Raw genomic sequence first — 23,655 nt, forward strand, 5'->3', positions numbered from 1 at the left:
GCAAGGTTTTGACTAGGAGGGACTCACTGACTAACTCTTGGTCCCATAAATGTCCCAAAGCCACCTGAATGGGATTTTGAAACTGTTCTGGACTCACATATGGGGCTCAGATATCACCCTACCACCGTTCCCGGGGGTTGCTGAGAGGTCTGTGTCCCTCCTCTCCCGAGTTCCCCCTGTCTCGCAAGGGCTACATCCTTCTGTTTTTCATCAAAGCAGCGCTGTATCCTGGCAGATGGACGTTCATCAGGGCAGTCTGAGATGTGAATGGCCTCTTGCCGACAGCACAGTCCGGCTAGGAGGAAACAGTACTGTTACCTGATTTATGAGTATCCCACATCTTTCCTGTTTTCAGATCAGCATCTTCATGACCCACCTGTCTAACTATGGGAATGACCGCCTGGGACTGTACACTTTCGAGAGCCTGGTCAAGTTTGTGCAGTGCTGGACCAACCTTCGCCTGCAAACATTACCCCCTGTCCAACTTGCAAAGAAGTACTTCGAAATCTTTCCGCAGGAGAAGAATCCCTTGTGGCAGGTGAGAAGGCAGCTTTAACTGCTTCTAGTGGTTTTCCAAGAACTGGAGAATGTGAAGTGCGGCAAGGCTGCTGCTGGAGGGCACGGAGGGGTGGTGCATAAAGCTTTTATGTTTAGCTTTTGTGGCTTGAGGCTGCAAGTGGCAAATCACAGGGTGAAAGGGATGGGGAGGAGGAGCAGTAGGACACAGTCACGGTGTGAGCATGGGGACAGGGATGGCTGTCATAAGTGACCGGGGGGCAGGCTTGCGGGTGTTTGGGTCATTAAAGGGCTTATATTAGAGCAAGCCGCTGTGAAATGTTATGTGTGCAAGGAAGAACCCTGTTTGTTGCTAGAGGAGCTTGCAAGCATGTTAATGTGATTAATCTTAAAGTAATTTCACACCGCAGAATTCATGTTCATTAAACAAAAACATGCTTATTCCATTTTATCCCGGTGCCACAGCTCTCTGCATGGTAATGAGCAGATGAAATTAACTGAAGGTGATAGAGTTGTCTGTCTGCCAGAAGTTCACAGATGCTGAGCTATACTATCGTGATGGCCCAGCCCAGCGTGGCTACACGGGGCAAGGCCTGTGGTTAACACTCTCAGAGGGATGTTGGCTCCCGTGTCACTTAAGAGCTTTTGAAAACATTCCCCCATGTTTTTACTTAACTCTTCTTGATGCCTGGCAGAGCAGCAGTGTGGCTGAGAGTTGTTCTTCATATGCTAATTGCATCTTCCCAAGAGGACTGGCCTTCTAGCTTTTCTGCCCCTTTCCATTAGCTCCTGTGGTAATGCTTAATCCTGTCCCTTGTGCTGCAGAACCCCTGTGATGATAAGAGGCACAAGGATATCTGGTCCAAAGAGAAGACATGTGATCGACTCCCCAAGTTCCTCATTGTGGGACCTCAGAAAACTGGTAATGTGAATGCTTTATCTAAAGATAGATTGCAGTTTCCATCTCATTCCTCCAGAGAGGAGAGCTGGAAAGGTCTGCGCCGTAGATCTGTAGGGCTGCCCTTTGTGCAAGCTGCCAAACGGCCGCGGAGGACCCTTCAGAGAATCTCTGATTTGTTCTAACCTAAATCTGGCAAGTCTGTCAGTACTGTGCACCCTGGCACTTTGCTTGGCTCAGTCCTGATTTGCAGAGAAAAGCCCTGTTTGCAGAGTTGTCTTCTGGTGTTTTTGACCTTCCTTAGCATGTCACAAACAGAAGCTGTCAGCAGGACTAAACGCACGCGCTTAGCCAAGGTTATGATGAATGCCCCCGGGTGCTTTTATTGCAACAGATCTCTGTGTACCCACCGCATGCTCCATGTTGCTGTCAGTGGGAGGTGGAGATCCTCTTTTGTCTGACCTCTGTCACCACTGCGTAACTGCTGTGGCATTGTGGCTGGCAGTGACACAGCTGTACGTACTGTATCGAGGAGTACCTTCTAGACCGGGGAGAGCAAAATCTCGTCAGCCAAAGCCTGATCTTCAAACCTTGGCTTTCTCTGTAGCGCCGCGGAACAGCAGCTGCTAGCCACACACCGTAAATGGCAGCCCTGGCCTTGAAAAGCAGCTTGTCCCAGCCCAGCTGCTGCCTGTGTCACTGCGAAGCTCCGGTGGCGTGTGCGCAGCATGAGCACGTATTGCAGCCCAGGTGCTCGCAGCGGTGCAGTGAGAAAGCCCTTCTCTCGGCCGGTTTGTTGGCCTGCGGGAGCCCTATGGCTGCGTGCCGAGCAGGATTATTGGGTTTGGCTACGGCAGAGGCAGGCCAAGGCACCTGTAGCTCAATTTTATTGGAGGACACTAATGTTGTCCCTAGCACATCTCCTTCCCAAACGCACTGCTGCCCTGCAGTACCTCCCGTTAGGTAGGTGTGGGTCCTGCCACGTGGCAGCACGGCTGTGCCACCAGGGAAAAGAAAAGCCATGACAGGTAGCTGGCATGGGTGACTGCTGGCAGGCTAAGGAGGTGACTTAAATCAGCTGCATGAGCTGAACTGTGGGATTGAACTGGTCGGCCAAGTTCAATTCCAAAGTGCTTGGTGCCACAAACCTGCATGATTTGAGGGGTGGGTTAGCCCCGCACAACGGGCACGTGCCCGCCTGGGGACCGGTGGCAGCAGACGTGAAGCCTTTCATTCAGCTAAGCGTCATGTGTGACGCAGGTCCTGTTAACCGGTTCCTGTTGCAGGCACAACAGCTGTGCACTTCTTCTTGACCATGCATCCAGCTGTCACCAGTAACTTCCCAAGTCCATCCACCTTTGAGGAGATCCAGTTTTTTAATGGACCCAACTATCATAAAGGAATCGATTGGTAAGAACCCTGACACGTGTTCTTCTGTGATAAGGTGCACCCATGCTGTCTTCTCCCAAGTCTCTCTGTATGTCCTCCTCAGCCACCTCAGTAGCTTCTCTGTGTCGGAACAGCTGGTTTCATTGCTGTTGCTCTGCACGTTCTGCGTTTCCCTGCTAACCCAACTGCTTAGTCCTGGGAGCAGGACAGGTAGTTTCTGATTTTACCGACTGTTTACCATCATTTGTAGGCAATGATTTAGCTTTAAAAATTCAGAGTCTCTGTTAGATGCACTGCTGTCATGGCACTTCTTTTCATTTGACATGCAAAACAGACAACAGTGTGCTCATTAAAAAGTTCTTTGCGGTTTCCGAGTTAAGACACACAGTATGGAGGAGACAACATCCCTACTGTTGTCCTGGGCCCTTTAGACTCAGAGCCATCCCTGCGTTCCTTTCAGCGGTGCCAGTGTCTACGTGAATACCTTGATCTTTGCTGGTAAAAATACGGAATTATAATAGTGTTTCCATCTGGCAGGGGAATTTTGGCATCACTGTGCCACTGGTATGCCACTGTGTTCCCAGGCAGAGAAATTCTTAAGGTGTTTCTTGCTCAGAGCATTAATTTGGGATAGACTGTGGCACCGCACTCCCTCCTGGGGGGCTCTGAGGGACAGCTGCACAGCAGTGAGCCATTCTGCTGTGGGATTTCTTTGCCTGTGAGCTGTGGGAGATTTTGTCTGACTTCCCTGATCATTTAGAGGACGGTTGAAAAGCTACTGGGAGATGGCTGGTACTTGAGCAAAGCTCACGGGAGTCAAGCACTAACAGAGCCGCTGCACTAGCTGATCAGCCTAGAAAGCGTAGGCTTTTATGTGCATCCCCTCAAGTGTCATCCAAGTTGATTTGAGTGTAGCACCACATGCAAGACAAGAATCTTTGTGTTTAGCAGCAAATTGAGTTTGTTGTACAGCTTAAATTTCAGCAGAGACCAGTCTTACAGTGCCCTGTCCCCCCATTACCCTCTACCGTACCATTACTCGAATCTCTTACAGCTTCCATGTTACTAATTTGAGAAGCTCCTGTGAGGCCGAGCAGAGCTCTTTACCCTGTGTCTCAGCTACAGACTGAGGTACAAAGAGACTAATGATTTAGCCGGGTTTAGAGAAGCAGACAGTGGCAGGGCAGGCAGCTGATTCTGACCTTAATCTTGGGACAAAACCTCTTTTCTGCTACAGCTTGTAACTAGGATGCGACCCTCAGCCTTTTTCTTCCACTGTGCAAGGACCCGGGGAACATGCTCTCGGCAAAATACTTTCTTACCCTGTTATCACCTCCAGCTTTCCATGTTGTGCTCCGCCACCCCTTTCCAAGTCCCACCTCTGCCAGCTCTGCGCCTGCGTGCCCGTTCGCTGTTACTGGCAAAGCGCGCTCGTTCTGCGGACAGCGTCTGCTGGAGAGAAGCAAGGGCATCGTTTTGTCGTGTGCCGTTTCTTTGTTGGGCCATGCTGCTCACCAGCACCCTGTCTGTTTGGCAGGTACATGGAATTCTTTCCCATCCCCTCCAACGCCAGCACAGACTTCATGTTTGAGAAGAGTGCCAATTACTTTGACACAGAGGTGGTACCAAAACGTGGTGCGGCCCTGCTGCCTCGAGCCAAAATCATTACTGTTCTGATCAACCCTGCTGACCGAGCCTACTCGTGGTACCAGGTAACTTCCCTGCCGCTCCTGGGCGAGGGCTGGAGGGATGGGACGGTGGGCTGAGGCAGAACGCCCAGGGACCCACGTCCACAGAGGGGCCGGGGGACGCGACGCCCGCCGCCTGCGGAGCGTGGGCAGTTACATACGGAAGTGTTGGTGGGCGGTTGTGCCAACACGGTGGCGTCTGCACAGACACGTATAAGGTGGAATTTGTGTTCCTGCTCTTAAATTCAGCTTACGTTTTTCAGCACCAGCGTGCTCACAGTGACCCCGTGGCACTCAATTACACCTTCTACCAAGTGATCTCTGCGAAATCCCAGGCCCCTCAGGAACTGCGCAACCTGCAAAGCCGATGCCTGCTCCCTGGCTGGTACTCAACACACCTAGAGCGCTGGCTAACGTACTACCCCTCGGGGCAGGTAGGAGCTTTGGCAGTAGTGGCTCTCGTGGAGCCCTTTGTAGGTTTTTGTAGGTTGAGTGGAGAGGAGAGCGAACTGTAACACATGCACGTACTCCCCCCCTTCTTTTCACCTTGTCTTTTGAAACAAGAGCCACCGCTTGATTCCTCCTGTTATAAGCTGGTAAGAAATCAGGCTTGAGTACTCCAATTTTGCACTTTATTGTATTTGCAGTTCTCCAATTTTGCACTTTATTGTATTTGTGAAAGTAACGGAGTGCGGCAGGGTACTGTGACCTCCCAGAGGTCGGCGAGAACAGCAGCGTTGGCGCTGCCTCCCTTTCATCTCGCAGCCAGCAGCCCAGGGCCCCTCCGCAGCCCCAGGAGGTGCTCAGCTGCTGACTGCCCTTTCCTCGCTTTAGTGAGAGGGTCTTGGGCTCTGCCTCTTGTTCCTGCGTTGTGAAGCTTTGAGCTGTCTGGTGAAGGGAAACTGCACTTGCAGAGATGTCAGGATTCTGTATTTTGTGTATACATTCACAGAAAGTCGACAAGCGGACCGAGACCGTTACTGTCTCTAAACTCCCAAGAAATGTATAAGCTAACAGCGTGTGAGTCAGGATGTTTTCTTTCACCTTTCTTTCTGCTGCTGGGGTTACCCTCAGTCAGTCAGTATTCAGGCAAAGGCTTAAAATGCCCGTTTAGTCTCTAATTCTCTGCCAAAGCAGCAGCCTAAACTGGACATGACAGATCTGCCAAGGCTGAGAGAGACATGGGAAAATATTCTTGGGCTCGTATCTCACTGCCTTACTACGCCCGGGGGTTACTGCTGTGAGGAGCGGTAGAGCCAGGCACGCCACCCTTGTACTTACAATGGGTCGGGGTCACCTGCATCCCCCAGGCTTCAGGTCACGTGGCTTTTTCTGTGCTGTTCTTTGGAGTAGGTAATTTATTAGCACTAAAGTTGTTATTGCCCGTCATACACCTAATAGGAGAGCGATCGTAGGTTACAGAATACTTAGCACGGTGGCTGCTGACATCTAAAAAGAATACATGAGGTCTTCAGAGACCATTTGTAACTCGTGCTACTGCTGGGCCTTAGTGCTTAGTTGCAGGGGGTCTGGCCAAAGGGCAGGTTTGTCAAGCAAAGCCTGTCATGATCGGCTGTTTATGTTTCTGGTTTATGGTACTTGTGGCCCGTATCGTAACGTCTCTATCTGTGGTGGCAAACAGGCCATGTTGCTCCAGAATTAGCGGGCTTTGGCAGCCTTTGCTCACAGGGACAAAGGCCAGGGGCAGTGTGGAGACCAGGACACTCGCTCGGGTGTTGTTCGGCACAGGCTCTTGGGGGGCTAAGGCAGCTGCTGTCTTTTCAGCTTCTCATTGTGGACGGGCAGGAGCTGAGACACAACCCTGCCTCTGTAATGGACAGCATCCAGAAGTTCTTGGGAGTTACACCGCTCTTCAACTACACCCAGGCCCTCAGGTAGGAAAACTGGTTCTGTTTGTGATCTAGTAAGTGTTTGATGAGGAGAACAGCTTTTATCCCTTGACTACAGGACCTGCCAAGGTTTCAGAGGCATGCCTAACCCTAGAAATAGGTTCGGATAGCATGTGGTGCTAAACTGAGGCTGGAAGTGTAGCTTAGTCTTTCCAGAAATGATAGGGGAAGGGGTGGTTTTGGCTCTGTCACAGGGAAGCATGAAGTTGCTCACAGCAGTAATTATGTTTTTCATTTGTGGTTTCAGAAGAGGTGCTGGAATTATTAGCACTCCTTATACTTTGTGTTACACCTGTATCTGACAAAGTAGAGGAGGGATGATAAAAAAATGTGTGACAGGCTGCTCCTGTCTTCAACCAGATGGAGATTAGGGACATATCGCCCAGTTCTGAGGTAAAGAGCCTGTTATTACAGAAGACATGGACTTGACAGGTGCCCAGAGCTATCTGGGGAAGTGGTGGTGGAGGCACTACCTCACTGCTAGTAAGCTGAAGGACGTTACTCAGCCATTACTGTGATCTTGCCCACAGTGCAAGTACATTTAACGTGACTAGGTAAGCGCTACCTGAAGGTGAACTGTGGCTGTTACCAGTCTTCAGTGGAAACTCTGCAAACCCACTGGAGATCCTGAACATTGTCCTTTGCAGCTGAAACCTGTGTCTTTACATCTTTGCTATGGCAGCCTCGGGGAGCAGGTGGTGCGCAGGCATACCACACCTGCCCTGCCCTTGAACTGAGGGGAGAACCCATTCCCTTCTCCTGCAGTGGTTTTCCAGGCGGGGGGCATGTGGCTGCCCAGGGGAGGGCAGATTTAGAGAAATGTCAGTTACTTGAAAGCCTTGCTTGCCGAAAGGCACGGGGTGATGGTAAACAGGCTATTTACAGTAGTGGTACCGGCTGGCACCTGTCAGCCAGGGTCAGAAGATAAATGGTGTTGGTCAGCTTGCCCCAGAGTTTGGTAGAGGGACTTGCTTACACCTCGAGCTCACCTTTGGCCAGTTGAGGGGACAGGACAGCCCAGACCCAGCTCCCGGCATTGCCTGATTACCTGTGGTTTAGCAAGAAAAGAAACAGTGATTCTTTATAAATGGTCAGGGGATTCTCTAATACTTCTCAGCAATAATGAGATTTAAAAGAATTTACATACACTAAAACATTGATTATTATTAGCATTCGTTAATTATTAACAGGCAAATATTGGTAACACCATGTTACCTCTGAAATTTGCATAAAGCTGAAACAGTCATGGTTGTAATGGATTTCTTGTCAAAGTAGATAAGTGCTAAAAAAAAAAAAAAAAAAGGAGCCAATACCACAAAAAAAGAAAGAAAACCCAAACCCAATTTGTAAGGCACTAAAATGGGAAATACCCTCTGGATTTACTTAAGTTGTGCTGCTATGAATTGGGCATGTGGTCGTATCTTTTAAAGACAAGTGTCCTTTTTCAGATTTGATGAAGCAAAAGGATTTTGGTGCCAGCTGCTAGACGGAGGAAAGACTAAATGCCTAGGAAAGAGTAAAGGAAGAAAATACCCCGATATGGATTCCTTGGTGAGTACCTGTCTCAAATCTGTTGGAAGCAAGAGATGTAGAAACATCCCCACAAACCAGCCTGGCTTTTCCTACCGTCTCCATCCTGGGTGATCTATGGAACATGTGTCAAAGGTAACATCTTCTTCCATGCTAATGTGGTCTGTATTTCTCACACAGTCACGGCTGTTCCTAAGAGACTTCTACCGGGAGCACAACATTGAATTATCCAAGCTGATGAACAGACTCGGGCAGCCCCTTCCAACCTGGCTCCGAGAGGAACTGCAGAACTCCAGCTGGAGCTGAGAGGGACTCCCGTGCCCCCAGTGCCATTGGGATGTGTGGTACTCCTACGTGTGCTAAGATGCCATCTCTTGTCAAGCCAAAACAACTGGACAAACAAGCAAGAGCAGAGAATGTGCATGTGGAGCCTTTCCCTACCCCCGGGAGGGGCTGCTGCCTTTGGCACTGCCCTGGGGCACGGCCTGCAAGTCAGTCTGGAGTGTGAATGGTGCGTTACACTTTGACTTTTATTTACAGGAAGGATTTGGAATGCCTGCCCTACTTTAAGCAGGGGAGAGAGCACGGGTAACACTTTATGTTTAAAATACTCTTCTCAGTGTATGAAACAGGCAGTAGCTGGAGGGTTAACGTGTGTTACTCCTCTGAGTCCAGAAGTAAAGACTTAAGAGCTGAGGTATTGAGCCCACTGCTGAGAGAAGAGAAGCAGCTTAGTGAAAGGGGAATCTAGTCCAGTGAACCCCAGCTTTATCCAGTAGTCTGTTTGGCAACAGCAAGGTACAAGAACACCTTGTTCCTCCCCGTGCAGAGCACAGTGGCCGTGGTGGTTACTCACAGTGCCACTGTGCGTGGCTGTTGGGGACTGCACCTTCTTCGAGACAGCCGGAGTAGATGTAAGATTGGCTCTCCTTATCTCACTGCAGCATTGTTGGTGTGGTACAGTGGCCAGTGCCTACGGGCCACGGGAGATAAGACAAAGCTGCAGCTATTGACACACACACAGAATTGATTTGTTATCTTAGGGAAAAGGTTGCCATTTGTGGCAAGTATTTCTCTGCAGGGATGTTACACAATTCAAAAGATGACCAAGGAGCAGTATGTCTCCTTAGAGCACGTTGGAGGCACGTGTTAGTCCAAGCCCAGCAGCTGGGGGAGGCAAAGCTCAGGCATTGTAAAATAAGGTTGATACAGCTGAAAGCAGACAATTCAGTTCCCCATGTCTGATCAGCTTAAAAAAAAGAAAGAAACAAACATTTTTCTCTTTCCAACAGCTCCAGGGCCCCTACCTCATGCTGATAGCTAGCACCTGTTTTAATCCCCTTGCAGTCCCAACAATGCCAGGATAAAAGCAAAAAACAGTTAAAAGTAAGAATCTTTCAGATATAAAGGGAAGGCTTGGACTTAGAAGTGGTTTCCTAAATCCAAAGGGAGCTGTTTAGTTTAGTTTACTACTTCTGCACACAGTCAAGTAAGTACACTAAGGTGCTTTGCCTCCTGCGGTTGCTGGATAATTATTCTCAGAGGAGATCCTCCATCACGGTTGCACATGTCTTCTGTCACTGAGCCATAGGCTTCTCCCTCCTGGGCACAGGTGGTCCTTGGAGATTGCTGCAGTTCCAGAGAACAGAGGGGCAGGATCCATATGAACACAGATTATGGATTATGGACCTTCCACAACTGTCACAAGCTCCTTTTCTCCTATCCAGAGAGAAGATGCTTCAACCAAGCTTTTCCGTTGAGCCTTAGGTATTGTGTATTTCTGAATGAATGGTGCATTTACCGTTGTACGTAAATGTATATAGTATGCAATATAGTATTTTATTTCATGTGCCCTTGGAAAGGGTTATTTTGTGCAGCCAAAAAAAAGGACAAAAAGACTAGAAACCCCTCTCTCACTCCTGTTAGAGAGAAGAGCCCGACTTCCTGCACTGGATTCACATTTAGCATCATTCACATTGAATGATAATGAAGAAATTCTTGGCTCTCGAAGCTGAGCACAAGTGTCTGAATAAAGGCTAGAAGTAGTAGTAAGTGGAGATTCAATAAATGTACTACTTATTTTTCTTCTTTGTGATGATTTGGAGTTATGTCGCAGACCCTAAGCTGGTACAAGGGTAAGAAAAACTGAAAAGCCTACTGCCGGCCTTACAGCTGATAGGTGGGAGGGCAGCAAAGGTGTTTAACTTACATTTGCAACGCCACAGAAACGGTGTCCAAAGGCTTCTTCTTCCTCTGCCCGCAGACCTGTCGACTTGCAGAAGCTGGCACAGCGCACCACCTGTAGCTACAGGCTCATTCTGACCGGTTTCCACTGGTGATGGCTTTTGGGCCATCCCTGTACTGCAGGAGTGCCCAGCTGCTGTGCCACAGCAGGAGCTTTGCTGTGCACCTCCTGTCCGGGCGCGCTCCAGCAGCAGCCCCACAGGGATAAGCAGCCTTACACTGACTGGAAGCAAAACATCGTTTACGTAGTCACTGTTGTGGCAGCACTGGAGCTCTCACTCCAACAAGCACTTCACAAATAACCTATTTTCACATGCTGCTGCAGGGGGAGGAGGAGAGTCCCAGGACCATCGCTACTGGTGCTCCATTAGTTTCCTGCACTTCATCCATTACAGGTTGTCACTTACACAATTACTTCCTGCTTTACCTTGGATTATGCTACATCTTTGAGGTGATAGGTTTAAGCATTAAAACATAATGAAGGTACTAGTAATAAGTGTTGGGGGGGGGGCACTAGATGTCAGGGTTGGGTTGCTGGTGGTAGTCCCTCACTGAAGGCAGCAAGGGGCAGCGGTGTATTCTCCTTGTTTGTTCTTTCCTTCCCACCGCCTGCGTCGCTTCTATGCTGTGCTAGTTCTTACCGCTTATACTCGTGGCAAACAAATCGCCCGCTCAGGTCAGATGTGGTAGGATGTCCTTATCAGATTGAGCTGAAGTTGTCATTTTCAAATCTGGTAACTCCCTCTGACAGCACGTTGCTGCAGAACTACCCCGTCCCAGACATCCCTTCAAAGCTGTGGAAGCAAACACCCCCTTCTAAGCTCTTGTAATATCAGAAGCTCTGTGGTATCAAAACGCAAAAATACCTTTTCTAGTGAGATACATCAGTTACTGGATAACTGACCCATGAGGCACTTACCCTCACACTTCATTTTGACAGTGGGATTAAACCTCATCTTCTTACCTAGCTGTTTAGTAACAACTTCACGGTAAGCAGGTCACACCTGAGACAAGGAAAGCAGTAAGCACAAAATATTACCTGAAAACTGTTTTGAAATGTATTAAAAATGGGGTTTAGTCTGCTGCATAGGAACTGGCACATGTAAAAAGGAGTCATTTGACCCAGGTATCAGAAAGGCACATGACTGTAACAGAACCAGTAGCCAGGTCGCCTTGCTAGTCAGAACTGGAAGGTTGAAAGGTGAGAATTGGCAAAACAAACAGTAGGAAACTTTTTTGACAAAAGCCGTCAGCGCACGTATATATACCAACGTCAGAAAAGAAAGCTCAGCATGTGAAGCTGGAACTTCCACTCACACACAACCTCTGGAATTCAATCAGGAAGACACTGAACATTAGGCTGCTACCTTGTTCTGCTAAGTCCGGGAAGTACTACAGGGTAAAGCCCTTGTAAGGGAACTGGGAGAACTTCTCTGTAGGTGACAGCAGGTGTCAATGCTACATAAAAACCTGAGCATCAAAACCTGGAATTTTCAATTGACAACAGCACTGCAAAGGCCCATGCTCCTGGCAGCAGAAGCCTGCAGCTCCTGGAGGCTGGAATGCCCCCCGAGAGTCCAGCTGTAGGAATCTAACGAGCAACTCTATCAAACTCAGCCAGTTGTTTTTCAGCCCTCACACTTGGTGAGTGAGAGATTACTTGGATTCCTTGCTGCATCAATAGCAACACGGCAAGAAAAGCCATGACAAGCAGGGCTGAACATGCCAAATGACTCTGAAGCAGATCTGCCCGTTCCCCTTGGTGAAGCCTGTGTGGCTCCTGGCTGACGTGGCACAGCTGTAAGACCCCAAGACAGCAGCAGCAAACACCCAAGTGTTTCTAGCAGGCTGCTTCCAGCCAGGAGTAGCACCTGCCATCGTGCAGTAGGACACGGACTGAGCACTGGTACCTCCTCTTCGGTTATCGGGGCTTTACCTACAGTTTGTTTCTTTCCCCTTTTTCTTGAAGGCTTGTGGGGGGGAAGCATTAACACCGAGCATTGTTAAGATTAGGAGCAAATGCTTGCCTCTATGAAATACTTTGCAAGCTGGTTTTGCTATATAAAAAAGTATTCCCAACACTCATCTCTGCTACTCTTGAGAACTATGTAGAAATTCTTTAGTAATCAATCTGGGGCTTTAAAGAGTGGTTTGCTTCCAAGATGTATGTCTCCATTCTCATCTATATAGTGGCATTGGCTCCCCGGGCTCCCCAAAATGCTTGTAAAGCAGCAAGCCCCTAGTGGTGACACCACCCCAGCAGTCACTTTATTTCACTTATGGTAGGAGAGGATCATAAATCGGGCTGGTCTCACCCAGAACCTCTCCAGTCACTGGGAAAGGTGCATTTCAGGACTTTTACAACAACAACGCGTTGACGTTAAGGCCCTACACAATAGCTGCCCTCTAAGCCCCAAACTTCCTGCCGGAGACACTCTCCTGGCTGACTGAAATGAGGCAAAGCACGACGGGGGAAGGGAACTGGGGGGACCCGGGCCCTGTTCACAGCGCACACGATCTATGTACCATATACTATATACAACAGACTTCCAGTGCATTTCCAGCATTTTCCCCTTCTTACAGCTCACATCCCTTCCCAGCAATAAAGTAATTGTGCAGCGCAGCCTGCACAGCAGGTAGTTAGGAATGCTGGAACTGTAAGCAGGCAACGCCAACAAGAAAAAAAGTCACTTGCTTACAGCGCCCAGTCACTGTCTTTGTACCAACACAAGACACATGACGCAGCACAGTTACGTTCTGACAGCACACAATGTTTGCATTTGGATGTTACCCTGGAAAACAGCATTAACTACTATAGGCTGGAATGAAAACCCCAGCACAGGAGGTGCCAAGCTGCACTGCCAGCTTTCCCAGTTAGTGCCGCTCTGGGACAGGTGCCTCCACCACCCTGCCCCCAGCACAAGTGCCCTTAAAATGGAAACAGGAATCAAAAACAAGTTCAAAAGCCACGCTGGAATTACACTGGGGACAGAGGGGTAGCAAGCAAGGAGGCAGTTTAAAACAAAACAACACAAAAGCAAAAGTAATACTGTTAATACTATTTAAGAAAGACCCTCTTTAGCATAAGGATGTCATGTGGCACTTAAATTCAGGCACAGAAAGAGCAAATACGAAATATTCTAAATAAACTAGTCGAGAGCCATTTACTCTTATCAGTAGTGTTTAAAAGCAAAATCATACAACAGTCACTGTCATCAACAAATGCTGAGCAGTCCTCATGGTAAAAAAAAAAAAAAAAAAACACCACAAAAAAAACCACAAACCAAACAAAACACAAAACAAAACCCCAGTAGCAGACTGTGAGAACGCTTCTCTGTTTTGGCACACGCTCTCCCGTGTCTTCCCTTACTGCCTAAGTAAGAGAAATACAACTTTCCCAACTCTTAGGGAAAACGATTTCAAATTTATGTGATGTTACAGCTGACTGACTAATACCAGGAGGTGGTGATAAACTTCACGGATACATCAGTGCTTACTCCATTTCCATCGCCTGGGGTTTGCAAGGCTGTTCCGTGCGCTCTCGCGCTGTGTAGCAATAGCCCAGCTAGTGCTAAATAAGCTGGGAAAGTGAAAGCCTCTTTTCTGCTCCAAAATACAACAGTGCTAGGCTTGATAAAAACCAAACCCACGCCAAGAATTAGAAAACAGTTTAGGTTCAACAGCTCCCCAGGAGGCTATTTCCAAATGGGTTCTCGGAGAAAGAAAATACATAGATCCCAAATAAATACTAATGACAGTAAACAAAATGAGACAGAACCAGGCTTCAGCCAGCTCCGGCCGTCCCAGTTGCTAGGCACATCGCTTCATCAGACAGCTCCCTCGCTGCTTGCTCGTGGGCTATAAAGACACTGAAATCTAAAGGCAAATGCTGTCCTGCTAACTCGTGTTCCAGGACAGTGCTTCCACAGGCAAACGTGCACAGGGAAGAAGGATGGTGGTAGGTGAACATGCCCAGAGAGGAGGAGCGGAGCCGGCCCTCAGCACCTGGCACACCTGATCTACACAGAAAAAGTGTAGCTGCAGTGTGAGATGTTTTCCAAGGAATGAGACTTGCAACGACTAAAACCTTTACTTTTTCCTTTCTGTATGAGCAAAAAAAAAAAAAAAAAATAAATAAATCACACTATTCCTTCCAATAAGCGAAATATCCAGAAGTTCAGCTGCAGTCTTGGCGTGTCTTCTACCAGCTACACTAACACCAAAATTTTACCCCTAAAGACTCAGAAACTGTCGATCCCTATGTAGTTTAAGTTCTAGAAACGAGCAATGCTGCTGCTCCAGATAGAGGATAGAAGTGCATACAGACAAGGGGTAAAGACACTACATGGCCGCCCACTAACGTCCTCAGAGAAGGGGGGGGGGGGAGGCCCTTTTACTGTATCTACCTTTGTCTTCTCACACACTCTCCCTTACATTTTTTGATATATGGCCCCCACTGTACATATATATAAAGTGAAACACTGAAGGAATCTCCATCTTTAAGGCATCCTACCACTGGGACACTCCCTGCTTTAACCTGCACGTAGCGATCCTTGGGCAGAGCATCAGAACACACCCCTATGCACCATGCCAGACCGTTCAGCTGAAGCACCCTCAGAACTTCAAGTGCAGGCAGTGGGTTAACTCGGAGAGCCAGGCTGCCCTCAGCACACTGCCCTAATTAGGGCTGTTAAGCAATTTGATCCTCAACACTAGCAGGACATGAAAACCAGCCTACAGGTATCTTGCTGTGGAAAACATCAGCCGCTTCTCAGCTGGTTTCATCTGCACCTGTACAAATCTGACTTCTCCAGCTCCCCACTGACTTGAGCTGTTATTTCCACAGACACTGACAGCTAAAGGGGAAGTATATTTCCTGTGGTCTCTAGAGGAAACAAATCCGGCAAGTGAAAGCAAGTCATCATGAACCTAGGATGCAGGAAGAAATATAGGCTAAGACTCGTTCATCTATAGCCTAAGACCTCATTCATCTCACCGTCAAGGAACGGACAACGAACTAGACTTCACCAAATGTCACAACCACCCCCCATAAGCTCTCCCATCACACCATATCATCTGTCTTCATGCAATATCATGTCCAGACCAATACCTGTAGCCGTTAGTACTGACTAAATTCAGCATTCACTGCCCAGCCTGGGAAGAGGCAGTAGCCAATCCCAAAAACAGCTTCTCAGCTATCCGAAACCATTTTGACACTGGAAAAGCTGTAACGCGCCCAGCTGCTCTGCACGCTGGCCTTTCCTGCAGCCTCTTCATATGCTGCTGGCAAGGGCGAGGACCTAGAGAACATTTACTCTACACTGCGACCTCTGCTCTTTTACAGGTCTTCTGCTGAAAGGTCTTCCCAGAATTTCTGAGCTAAGTATTTCTCCCACTCCTGGGAATAGTGACCACACTACCAAAACTGCACTGGGTAATAACGATTTTTCTGCTTTGATAGTAGATTAATGCTTCTGGGGCCACCAGGGCTCGTCTCCCCCCTTATAAAGGAAAATTACTTCAAGAACCTCCCAGCCACATGGCAAGAAAAAAACATGACCATCTCCTTTCTCACCTTCTTTCTCCTGTCCTCGCCCAGATAGCTTTCCACAGGAATTAGCTCAGGAACAACAACTGATTAGCAGATGCAGAGATCCAGGACTGAAAGCGCGTTCTGGAAGACCTGAATAAGTAAGTGTGCGGCACCTCCACACAGCTCCCGTCTCTCTCTGCTCACTTTTTTCAGAGAAAAAACTGGAAACTTCTAAAACTACCGACCTGTGCCTCATACCACTGAGCTGCTGGTTCGGTCAGTGTCAGCCTGAGGTGAGATTCCCGTGCTCTTCCTCTGTGTGGGCTCTGCAGCTGCTGGAAGACAACTCTGACAGGGTCTGCATACAGAAGCAGCGCAATCTGTGAGGACTAGAATGGATAAAATAACCAAAAAGAGAGAGTTTTGAGCACAGTGAGTGATAACAGGCATTGTGATTTCTTTTCTCATAACAATCTTTATGGGGACTACACAGAATGACAGCAAGCGCACTTCCAGATAAAGTCCATTCTAACCTCATGGTAAGCAGCTCCACTGTATTTTCCCAAAACAAAGATACCGATGACAGTGCTCTCGTACTCCTGATGGTTTTTAATTACAGTAGTCTGAAAACTTGCTTGCTCAGAGTCTAAGCATAGTCTTCCAATAGATATCACAGACAAGGCTCTGCCATTTCATTTCCCTTATCAGTCCAAATCCTCAATGCAGTAACAATCTCTTCTGCTCCTGATATTTAACACGTTCAGCTCTTTTGCCCATTTCCCTTCTGCTTCTTTCCTTCTAAAAGATGCTCCCTTCTCTTTCCCTGATTTTCTCCTATAAGCAGTAGAACGGAAAAAATCAGGCTTTATTAGAAAGTTTTTCTCCCAATTCCTTTTCTAGTTCTGAACAGGCAAAAACTAGAGAGCACAGAAGGTGCTCAGGACCACAAACCTTCCAGACATCAGGCTGTGCTCTCCAGTCACATCCAGGAGCTTTGCCCAGTAACAGGCAGCTCATAATCAACACGGAGTCTAGTTTAAAAACCATGAAACTGAACACATTCTTACAAACATGAGCATTTATAATTAGCATGCAACTAGACACCTTAAAGAGGAATACAAGGGCTGGAAGGAGACCTTTAAATAGTTACTGTTGTACAATCAGAGGTAGAGGAACGCCACCTGCACTCTCTGGCCTGTGCAGTACACAAAGTTACACCAAAGGGGCCTGTTCTTCTGCTTTGCACTATGCCTATGAGTTTGTTTATATTTAAGAGCATCACTGAAAACATCAAACACAAACAGGCACATATTTCTAACTCGTGGAAACTAAAAGCTTCCTGTTGTAATTGACTAAACCCAAGAAAAAAAGCAAAATACATTACTAGTGAGAAATTGGATTCTTAACATCCATCAATCATCCAACTTAAGAGTTTTAAAAGCCCTGAAATGCATGTGCTTGTATGCTTACAAATAGCAGCAGCCTTTTAAATTTCCTTGGCATAAAAATAAAAGCTTTCCAAAATGAGTTTTCTGCAATGCTGTCCCTATTGGGTATCTCGCATAGTCCACCAAACATCTCTCAAAATGCATGGGAGCAGACCACAGGCCACCTTTAACAACTACGTCAGGGGTGAGCAGCTACCACTCCGCACAACGCTTTGGCTACGCACACTGCAGTGCTCTGCATTACCACGTGGTATCACCGGTGCACAGACCAGAAAAGGAACCTGGTGGCTGGCAGAAGTGTTGGCAGAACATCCCACCAGCTCCCCTGCCACCATCGCCAACCCGGTCTGCACATTCCTCAGCCTCTGCAGAGGATGTCCTCGCAGCAGCAGCAAGAAACCCTTGGCTCACAGCCTGCGTCAAAGCTCTGGCCACCTGCCGCACGCTGGACTGCTGCTCCCCAAGGCAGGACAGCGACCTGCCAGGGCTCACAGAAGCTCCCATGACACGCAGCAGGCCAGCGCCATCAGACTGTCAACATCATAGCAGAGAGAAGAGAGAGTCAGTCTAAGAAAACGAGTGTTTAATCAGGAAACGAGAAGAGACAAGGGATAAGAAACTGATTACAGGAGAGTAATACCCCAGCCAAAAGAAACACGATTGTACAACTCTGAACAACCAGGATCAAAACATCCTATGAGCCAGCAGTGCCCAGTGAGGGACACTCCTGAGAAACAGCCCAAGCACTTCTGGCAGCCTCCAGGCAGCTCAGCGCAGTCCCGGCCTCCGACTGCCCGAGCTGCAGCCTCTGCCCTCAGCAGCTGCCGCAGAAAGCTGTGGCCCTGGCCCTGCTGCGCCAGCCTCAGCTCCTCTCTGCAGGAGCTGCTGGAAGGCATGGAGGGAGCACTGGCTGTGCACAGCAGTCCCAGCCTCTCCCAAGAGATGGTGTGTGGAGTAAGAGAAGCCCATTAAAAAAAAAAAAGTTTACATATTTATAAATGCCAAAATAAATATTTAAGACAGAATCCCCACCCCTCTAACACGTGCGTAATCACACTGCAAACTGCTCGCAGGACAGCCTCCAGGGGCTCAGGGAAAAAAGCGGTGACTACACCACAGGGCAGCCAGCTCAACTTCCTTCTCATTTCCTGATGCTTCTGAAAGCCTGCAGCCCACTGAGGAGGAGGAGGAAGAGCGAGCAAAGCAGAGCGCCAACACGCAACAGTGCTGGAGAGGAATGTCATGGTATAAATACATCAGATCAGTGGTTTCCAACAAGTTAAAACTAAAATTAAAAAAGACACCAGAAGGAAGGATGGTGTAAATGGAACTACAACTATGCGAGACAAAGGGTTGTGTGTCCGTGGAGCTCCGCCCGCTGTCACGGCGAGAAGGTGGTCATTTCCAGAGAGACCCTTTGCCACAGCTCCTTTGTTTGCTTGCTGCGCTTTAGGTTCTGGAGAATATCATTAAACTGCATCATGCCCATGGGAGTCAGGCAGAAGGCGCTTCTGGCGCTGCGGATGGCATTCACAAAGTCATCGTAGTCAGCTGGAGTGAGATGGATCAGCCGATGATGGATGTACTGGATGGGAACAGGGAAAGAGCCTTAAGGTATTTGCTCACCACCCTCGTGCTGGTGACACTCAGAGGAGGGCTCAAGAGCTCCCAGGGTGACGCATCACATGATCCTGTTACCCCACGAGAGGTCTCAAGACAGAGGAGAGCTAGCTCAAAGGGACAGCAGTGCTGCCCGCACACCCTAAGGCAGCCCAGGTGAGTGGTTGCTGAGAGAGAGCACCGAAACGAAGCACACGGCACCGGCAGGTGTCCTCTCCTTCATGAGCACCAAACTGGGCCGCAGTACAGCACAAAAGGGCCAGCTAACACTGCACCCCTGCAGGCTACACGTGGGGACCCAGCATGTTCACTGAACTTCTCCTTTGCTAAGGGGTATGGATGAGTAAGGCTATGAAATACCTGTAGGCTTAACACTGTCACGTCTATCAGCTTCTCACTAAGGCCCCAAAACTGCAAATCTAGCTTTTGAGCTCAAGTGAAGCAGCTGTCATTTCTCCAAAATATCTAGGTGATAGGACAGCTAATCCAAACTGGACAGGTCTACAGAATCACCCTTCTGGTTATTCATTCAAGAGAAGCAGGTACATTGGGGCGTCCTGTTTACACTGTTTTAAGGGACGGGCAACTCTGGTGTTCCAGCTGGCTCACTGAAACACACTTGTCCTGGTTTCAGTAAATCCTGAGATACCTCATCCATACTGGTAGCTGACCAAGCCACTTCCACTATTAGTGCCAGCACTGGCACACCAGACAACCATGCCAGGGTTTCGTGATGAGGGGAAGACAGGCTACAGACAAGAGAAAAAAAAAAAAAAAAAAAAAGACATGCTAGCAAGAGAGGGGGAGAGGGAGCTTGAAACCATAGCAAAGAAAAAGTACAGAAGTTAAAAGGTACAGGTAGCACTTGGAGTGAGGAAGAAAGGACAGGGAACACAGAACCACCCCATCCTTTGTGGAGCATACAGGAGGCGAGAGGCCTTGGAAGAAGCAGTACAATGAGGTCCTTTGTACACAGCCTCCACACAGGCAGGCAATGCCCGTTCTCCCTGCTGAGGGACGCGTCAGGCAATGGACCGCTTCTGCTACCAGTACCAAAGGCCCCTTCCCCTCCACGCACACACACACACAGAGGCAGCTCCTGCAAGGCAGGCAATGGCCCGGCAGCTTTGCCAGGCAGGCAGACAGCCCACTCGTTACCTGCAGGTAGGCCTGCTGGCACCTCTGCACCAGCTGGTGGAAGGCTGGGGTGCGCAGGTGGTTGTGCACATGGGCAGGGTTGAGCCTCTGTAGAGCTTCCATGATGATCTCCTGGAGCACAAAAGGGCTCAGCACCCCCTTGGCTGCGCCAACGCAAAACTGATGCACGTAGTTTACACCTGCACAGGAAGGAGAAGTTGGAACAACAGTGTTAAGGTAAGAGACACACCAGAAATGAGGTACTTCCCAGCAAGAACCTGGATTTAGAGCACCTTCTTCTCAGTGTAATGTATCCTCCAGCAGGCTCAGGGGACACAGTCTAGCAAACTCATGGGGACAAGAGATCATTCCGATACATCCATCAGGTCTGAGTAGAGACCAGGTACTACCTCAGTCACTGGTATTCCCAAGTTCACCTGTCTTTAAAGGGGATAGTAAAGAAAACTGATGTGGCAAGGTAACTACAGAGGCAAGGACACACTGCACCTCCTCCCACTGCCACTTGACCGCTCATCTAGGAAGCGCCTAGATGCACCAGCACACAGGCCTTAGGCAGGCTGGAGACAGTCGAGCTTCCCCACCTCTGCCTAGAGTGGACCTCCCCCAGCAGCAGCAGGAGAAGCCATGCCGCCAGACAGGCTGTTTATAAAGGTTGGGGTTTTTTTAAGTTCTCACTGCTTATGAAAGAATTAAAAATATGAGCTGACAAAAAAGATCCAAGAGCAAAGTGGAAGTAAAACCAAAAAACCAAACAATTGGTGGTTTGAGCACCTATTGCTATAAAAGGTCTTCACAGAAGGTATAAATATACATAAGAAAGAGGAATATCTGCAAGACAGTAGAAAGGGAAAAGCAAGAGTTACTGTTACAGAATGGAAGAGATACAAGCTCTGAGCCCTGTCCAACCCCATGCACTTTATCCAGTGCCTCAAAATTCAACAGCATGCCTACAGAACCCAGAAATGGGACAACTGCCTGGATGAAAGAGCAGCAGGGATCTTCCGAAACACTCTCAGAAATGGGATCAGGTATCAGGTTCACCCAGTCTTTGAAGTTTCACTCTTTGGAGAGCTTTTTCCCACCATAGTGCAAATCCCAGCAAGTGGATTTCTGCTAAGTACTGCTCTGAGCCTTACCTAACTTCGCAGCTAACCCAAGGAGCCATTTTACATCCTCTGTGTAGGGTGGGCTGCGGGAGAAGTTGTTGGGATGGTCGTTGTGAGCTCTTCGGCCAAGCATCTCCAGAGCCAGCATCCCTGTGAGAAAGGGGCAGCCAGAGTCAAGCAGCACTTCTGCCCAGTAAGACTTAGTCTAGCATTTCACTCACTGCAACACAACTTGATTGGCCTGCCCTTCATCAGCAGAGAATTCCCTAGCTGCAAAGAGTCCAGAGAGAAACAAAAGGCCTGTCTTGGAGCCTGTCAGCACAGGAACTATCTGCAAGAACATCTGGATCTACCGCTCCAGGCTGGGAAATCTGCACCGCCATCACACCTCACTAGAGCTGCAAAGAGACACTCCACTGGCACCTACAGCAGGGTCAAGCCGATAGCCCCAATGGCTGCACTACAAGAGGTGTCCTGAAAGCAACGCGTTTGTTCTAAATTTCCATTGAATCATACACTTGTTTAGGCTGGAAAAGACCTTTAAGATCATCAAGTCCAACCGTTAACCCAGCACTGTTACAACAACAGTCTTACTATCCAGGGCTGACCAGACTATCAAAGTAGGGGAAAGAAAAATTTAACCAATTAACCAAATTTAACCACTCCACCTCAGAAACAATGCAACTCTGCCACCAGTGCTGGATCTCCCTTTTGTCAAAATGCCCCTGGCATAGATCTAGAGTAATAACTGCAACGACAGAGCCAAGCCCAGTCTGAGCAGCACACACAACTGCAACAGAGAAGCTACCGAAACCAATCTACTCTGCTGCAAAGGCAACAGGCCAACGTTGAGCTGCACCATTGCCAGCCTGCAAAGTCCTCAGCCATGCAGCTCTTCAGGCAAATCCTCCCATGAAAGCAGTTCTTAAATACCAGAAGGCACATGTCTTGATCTTCCAGAGTCTCTTCTCCACCCCCGTTTCTCTGATACTCCATTAAACGCCTTTCACTGGCTTACCGCTGCTAAGTTTCCAACGACATCTGCATCCCTTTCCGGTTAACAAGTACTTTCTTCTCTAGCGTTCAACAGAAAAAACTCAAGCAACCTCCCGTTAGTTAGCCTTTCTTCCATTTTCTTGCTGGTTCTGTTCCTTTGCTGCCCTGTTGCTGTCTTTGCTTATCTTGGAGGCTCCCTCCTCCCTCCCCAAGTATCCACTGGGTTGGACCATGACAAGTAGCTTACTGCAATCCGAACTTAATCACAACCCCCGAGACTGCTATCTTGGTACCAACAGCAGTTGAGGCAGAGACTCTTTTTTCCTCCTAACCAGGGTGACTGGGAAAGCAATGCTAATTACATACCCACTCTCCACAAAATCCAAGTTCCCTCCACGTCAGCCTTGAGCAGCCTAGCTGGAGAAGCACAGGGCACATCTCTCTGTGCCTCTGAAGGTTCAACCAATTATTAGACGAGAGGTTTGCCTTCACCACCCACAAGCAGCAGGAGCTGAACTCCACTTTTTCACATAGTCACAACTTGCACAATCACATCCTCAAAGCCTTTACGTACACTGGCTGAAAAGCAAGGCTCTCCCCAGCTCTAACCCGCCTAGCTTTCTCTTCTACTCTGTTGGCACTCGACAGCTACTCTTCAATCTTCTATAGCTTTCCTCCATTTTTAGCCTCCACTTATGACCACAAACTTGCTTTCCCCATGTACCTAAGATGCCATCGCCCCCAACAGGTGCAGTAGCAAATTGCCAAATGACAGTGAAAACCTGCAGCCCTGCCCTGAATCCCTCTCAACGGGGCCACAGAAACCCACTTGGCCGTCCTTACCAACTCGGTATGCGGAGTGGAGGTAGTGCAGACCCTGGGGGCTCACAGGCTGACTGTGCTGCTCATCCTCGGCAGGAAAACCCCCTGTAACAAGGGAGTTGGGCTGTGAGGACAGAGTTGTCAAGGAAGCCCCCTGAATCGCTGGGAACGTTGATCCTGCATGGACACTTCCTACTGAAGAGAGCAAAACAGCAGCATTAGGACCCACCGCCAGCCTAAAAGAAGGTTTACTTGGGCCACCATCTCCCTCACCTGACCGCCCCCTGCCAATGTAGTGTTCTGTTCCCCTAAACAGAAAATACAGCAACCAAAAACCACAGACTTACACCTGAAATACAGCGGGCCAGGAATATCTCTGTTTTGTTTGCAAGCTGGGCCCGAAGGGGGTCAGTCACATGCTTGTCCATCTCTTTTGCAGTATATCATGAGTATGCACATCATTCATGTTTTACATGTCAATACATGTGTTGACTTTGCTATTATTAAATGAGATGTCTGGTTCTGATTTCTTGCCCAAGGAAACAAGCATGTGCATGTCTACACCTGATAAGAAATTGCTGAGGAAAATCATTGAGCAGGAACAGCATTAAGTCACTCAGAGATCAAGTCCAACTTCATGAGGTTTCCTCCACTTCTGTTGTAAGCCAGCTATCACTCCACCCAGCTACCGTGCGGGTGCGGGAAGAGCGTTACTGGCAGCTAGCCACCAGTCCAGCCTTAGAAAGAACAGCCACTGCATCCACTGGCATGTATCACCAGTAAAAACAGCAAGGACA

The 23,655-nt window shown here is 48.5% G+C and overlaps 2 protein-coding genes across 7 annotated transcripts in view; one reads left to right on the top strand and one right to left on the bottom strand.

The window, feature by feature from the left end:
• The window catches only part of NDST2 (N-deacetylase and N-sulfotransferase 2), a 136,900-nt gene extending 126,885 nt beyond the window's left edge, over positions 1 to 10,015 (top strand). For all 3 annotated transcript variants that reach the window (XM_037400560.1, XM_037400561.1, XM_037400562.1), the window contains 8 exons: positions 356 to 538; positions 1,342 to 1,438; positions 2,701 to 2,824; positions 4,341 to 4,515; positions 4,755 to 4,925; positions 6,277 to 6,386; positions 7,850 to 7,952; positions 8,112 to 10,015. In XM_037400560.1, the coding sequence (XP_037256457.1) occupies positions 356 to 538; positions 1,342 to 1,438; positions 2,701 to 2,824; positions 4,341 to 4,515; positions 4,755 to 4,925; positions 6,277 to 6,386; positions 7,850 to 7,952; positions 8,112 to 8,237 (1,089 nt within the window). In that variant the 3' untranslated portion in view covers positions 8,238 to 10,015. The remainder of the gene's footprint in view (positions 1 to 355; positions 539 to 1,341; positions 1,439 to 2,700; positions 2,825 to 4,340; positions 4,516 to 4,754; positions 4,926 to 6,276; positions 6,387 to 7,849; positions 7,953 to 8,111) is intronic.
• Positions 10,016 to 17,718: 7,703 nt separating this feature from the next.
• ZSWIM8 (zinc finger SWIM-type containing 8) overlaps positions 17,719 to 23,655 on the bottom strand; it is a 63,159-nt gene continuing 57,222 nt past the window's right edge. For 3 of the 4 annotated variants that reach the window (XM_037400557.1, XM_037400555.1, XM_037400559.1), the window contains 4 exons: positions 22,880 to 23,053; positions 21,071 to 21,190; positions 19,935 to 20,113; positions 17,719 to 18,741 (listed from right to left, as the gene is read on the bottom strand). In XM_037400557.1, coding sequence (XP_037256454.1) covers positions 18,538 to 18,741; positions 19,935 to 20,113; positions 21,071 to 21,190; positions 22,880 to 23,053 — 677 coding nt within the window. In that variant the 3' untranslated portion in view covers positions 17,719 to 18,537. The remainder of the gene's footprint in view (positions 18,742 to 19,934; positions 20,114 to 21,070; positions 21,191 to 22,879; positions 23,054 to 23,655) is intronic. The other variant, XM_037400558.1, reaches the window with a different exon arrangement.

This window comes from Falco rusticolus, chromosome 9 (genome assembly GCF_015220075.1).
Source record: "Falco rusticolus isolate bFalRus1 chromosome 9, bFalRus1.pri, whole genome shotgun sequence".
Lineage (NCBI taxonomy): Eukaryota > Metazoa > Chordata > Aves > Falconiformes > Falconidae > Falco > Falco rusticolus.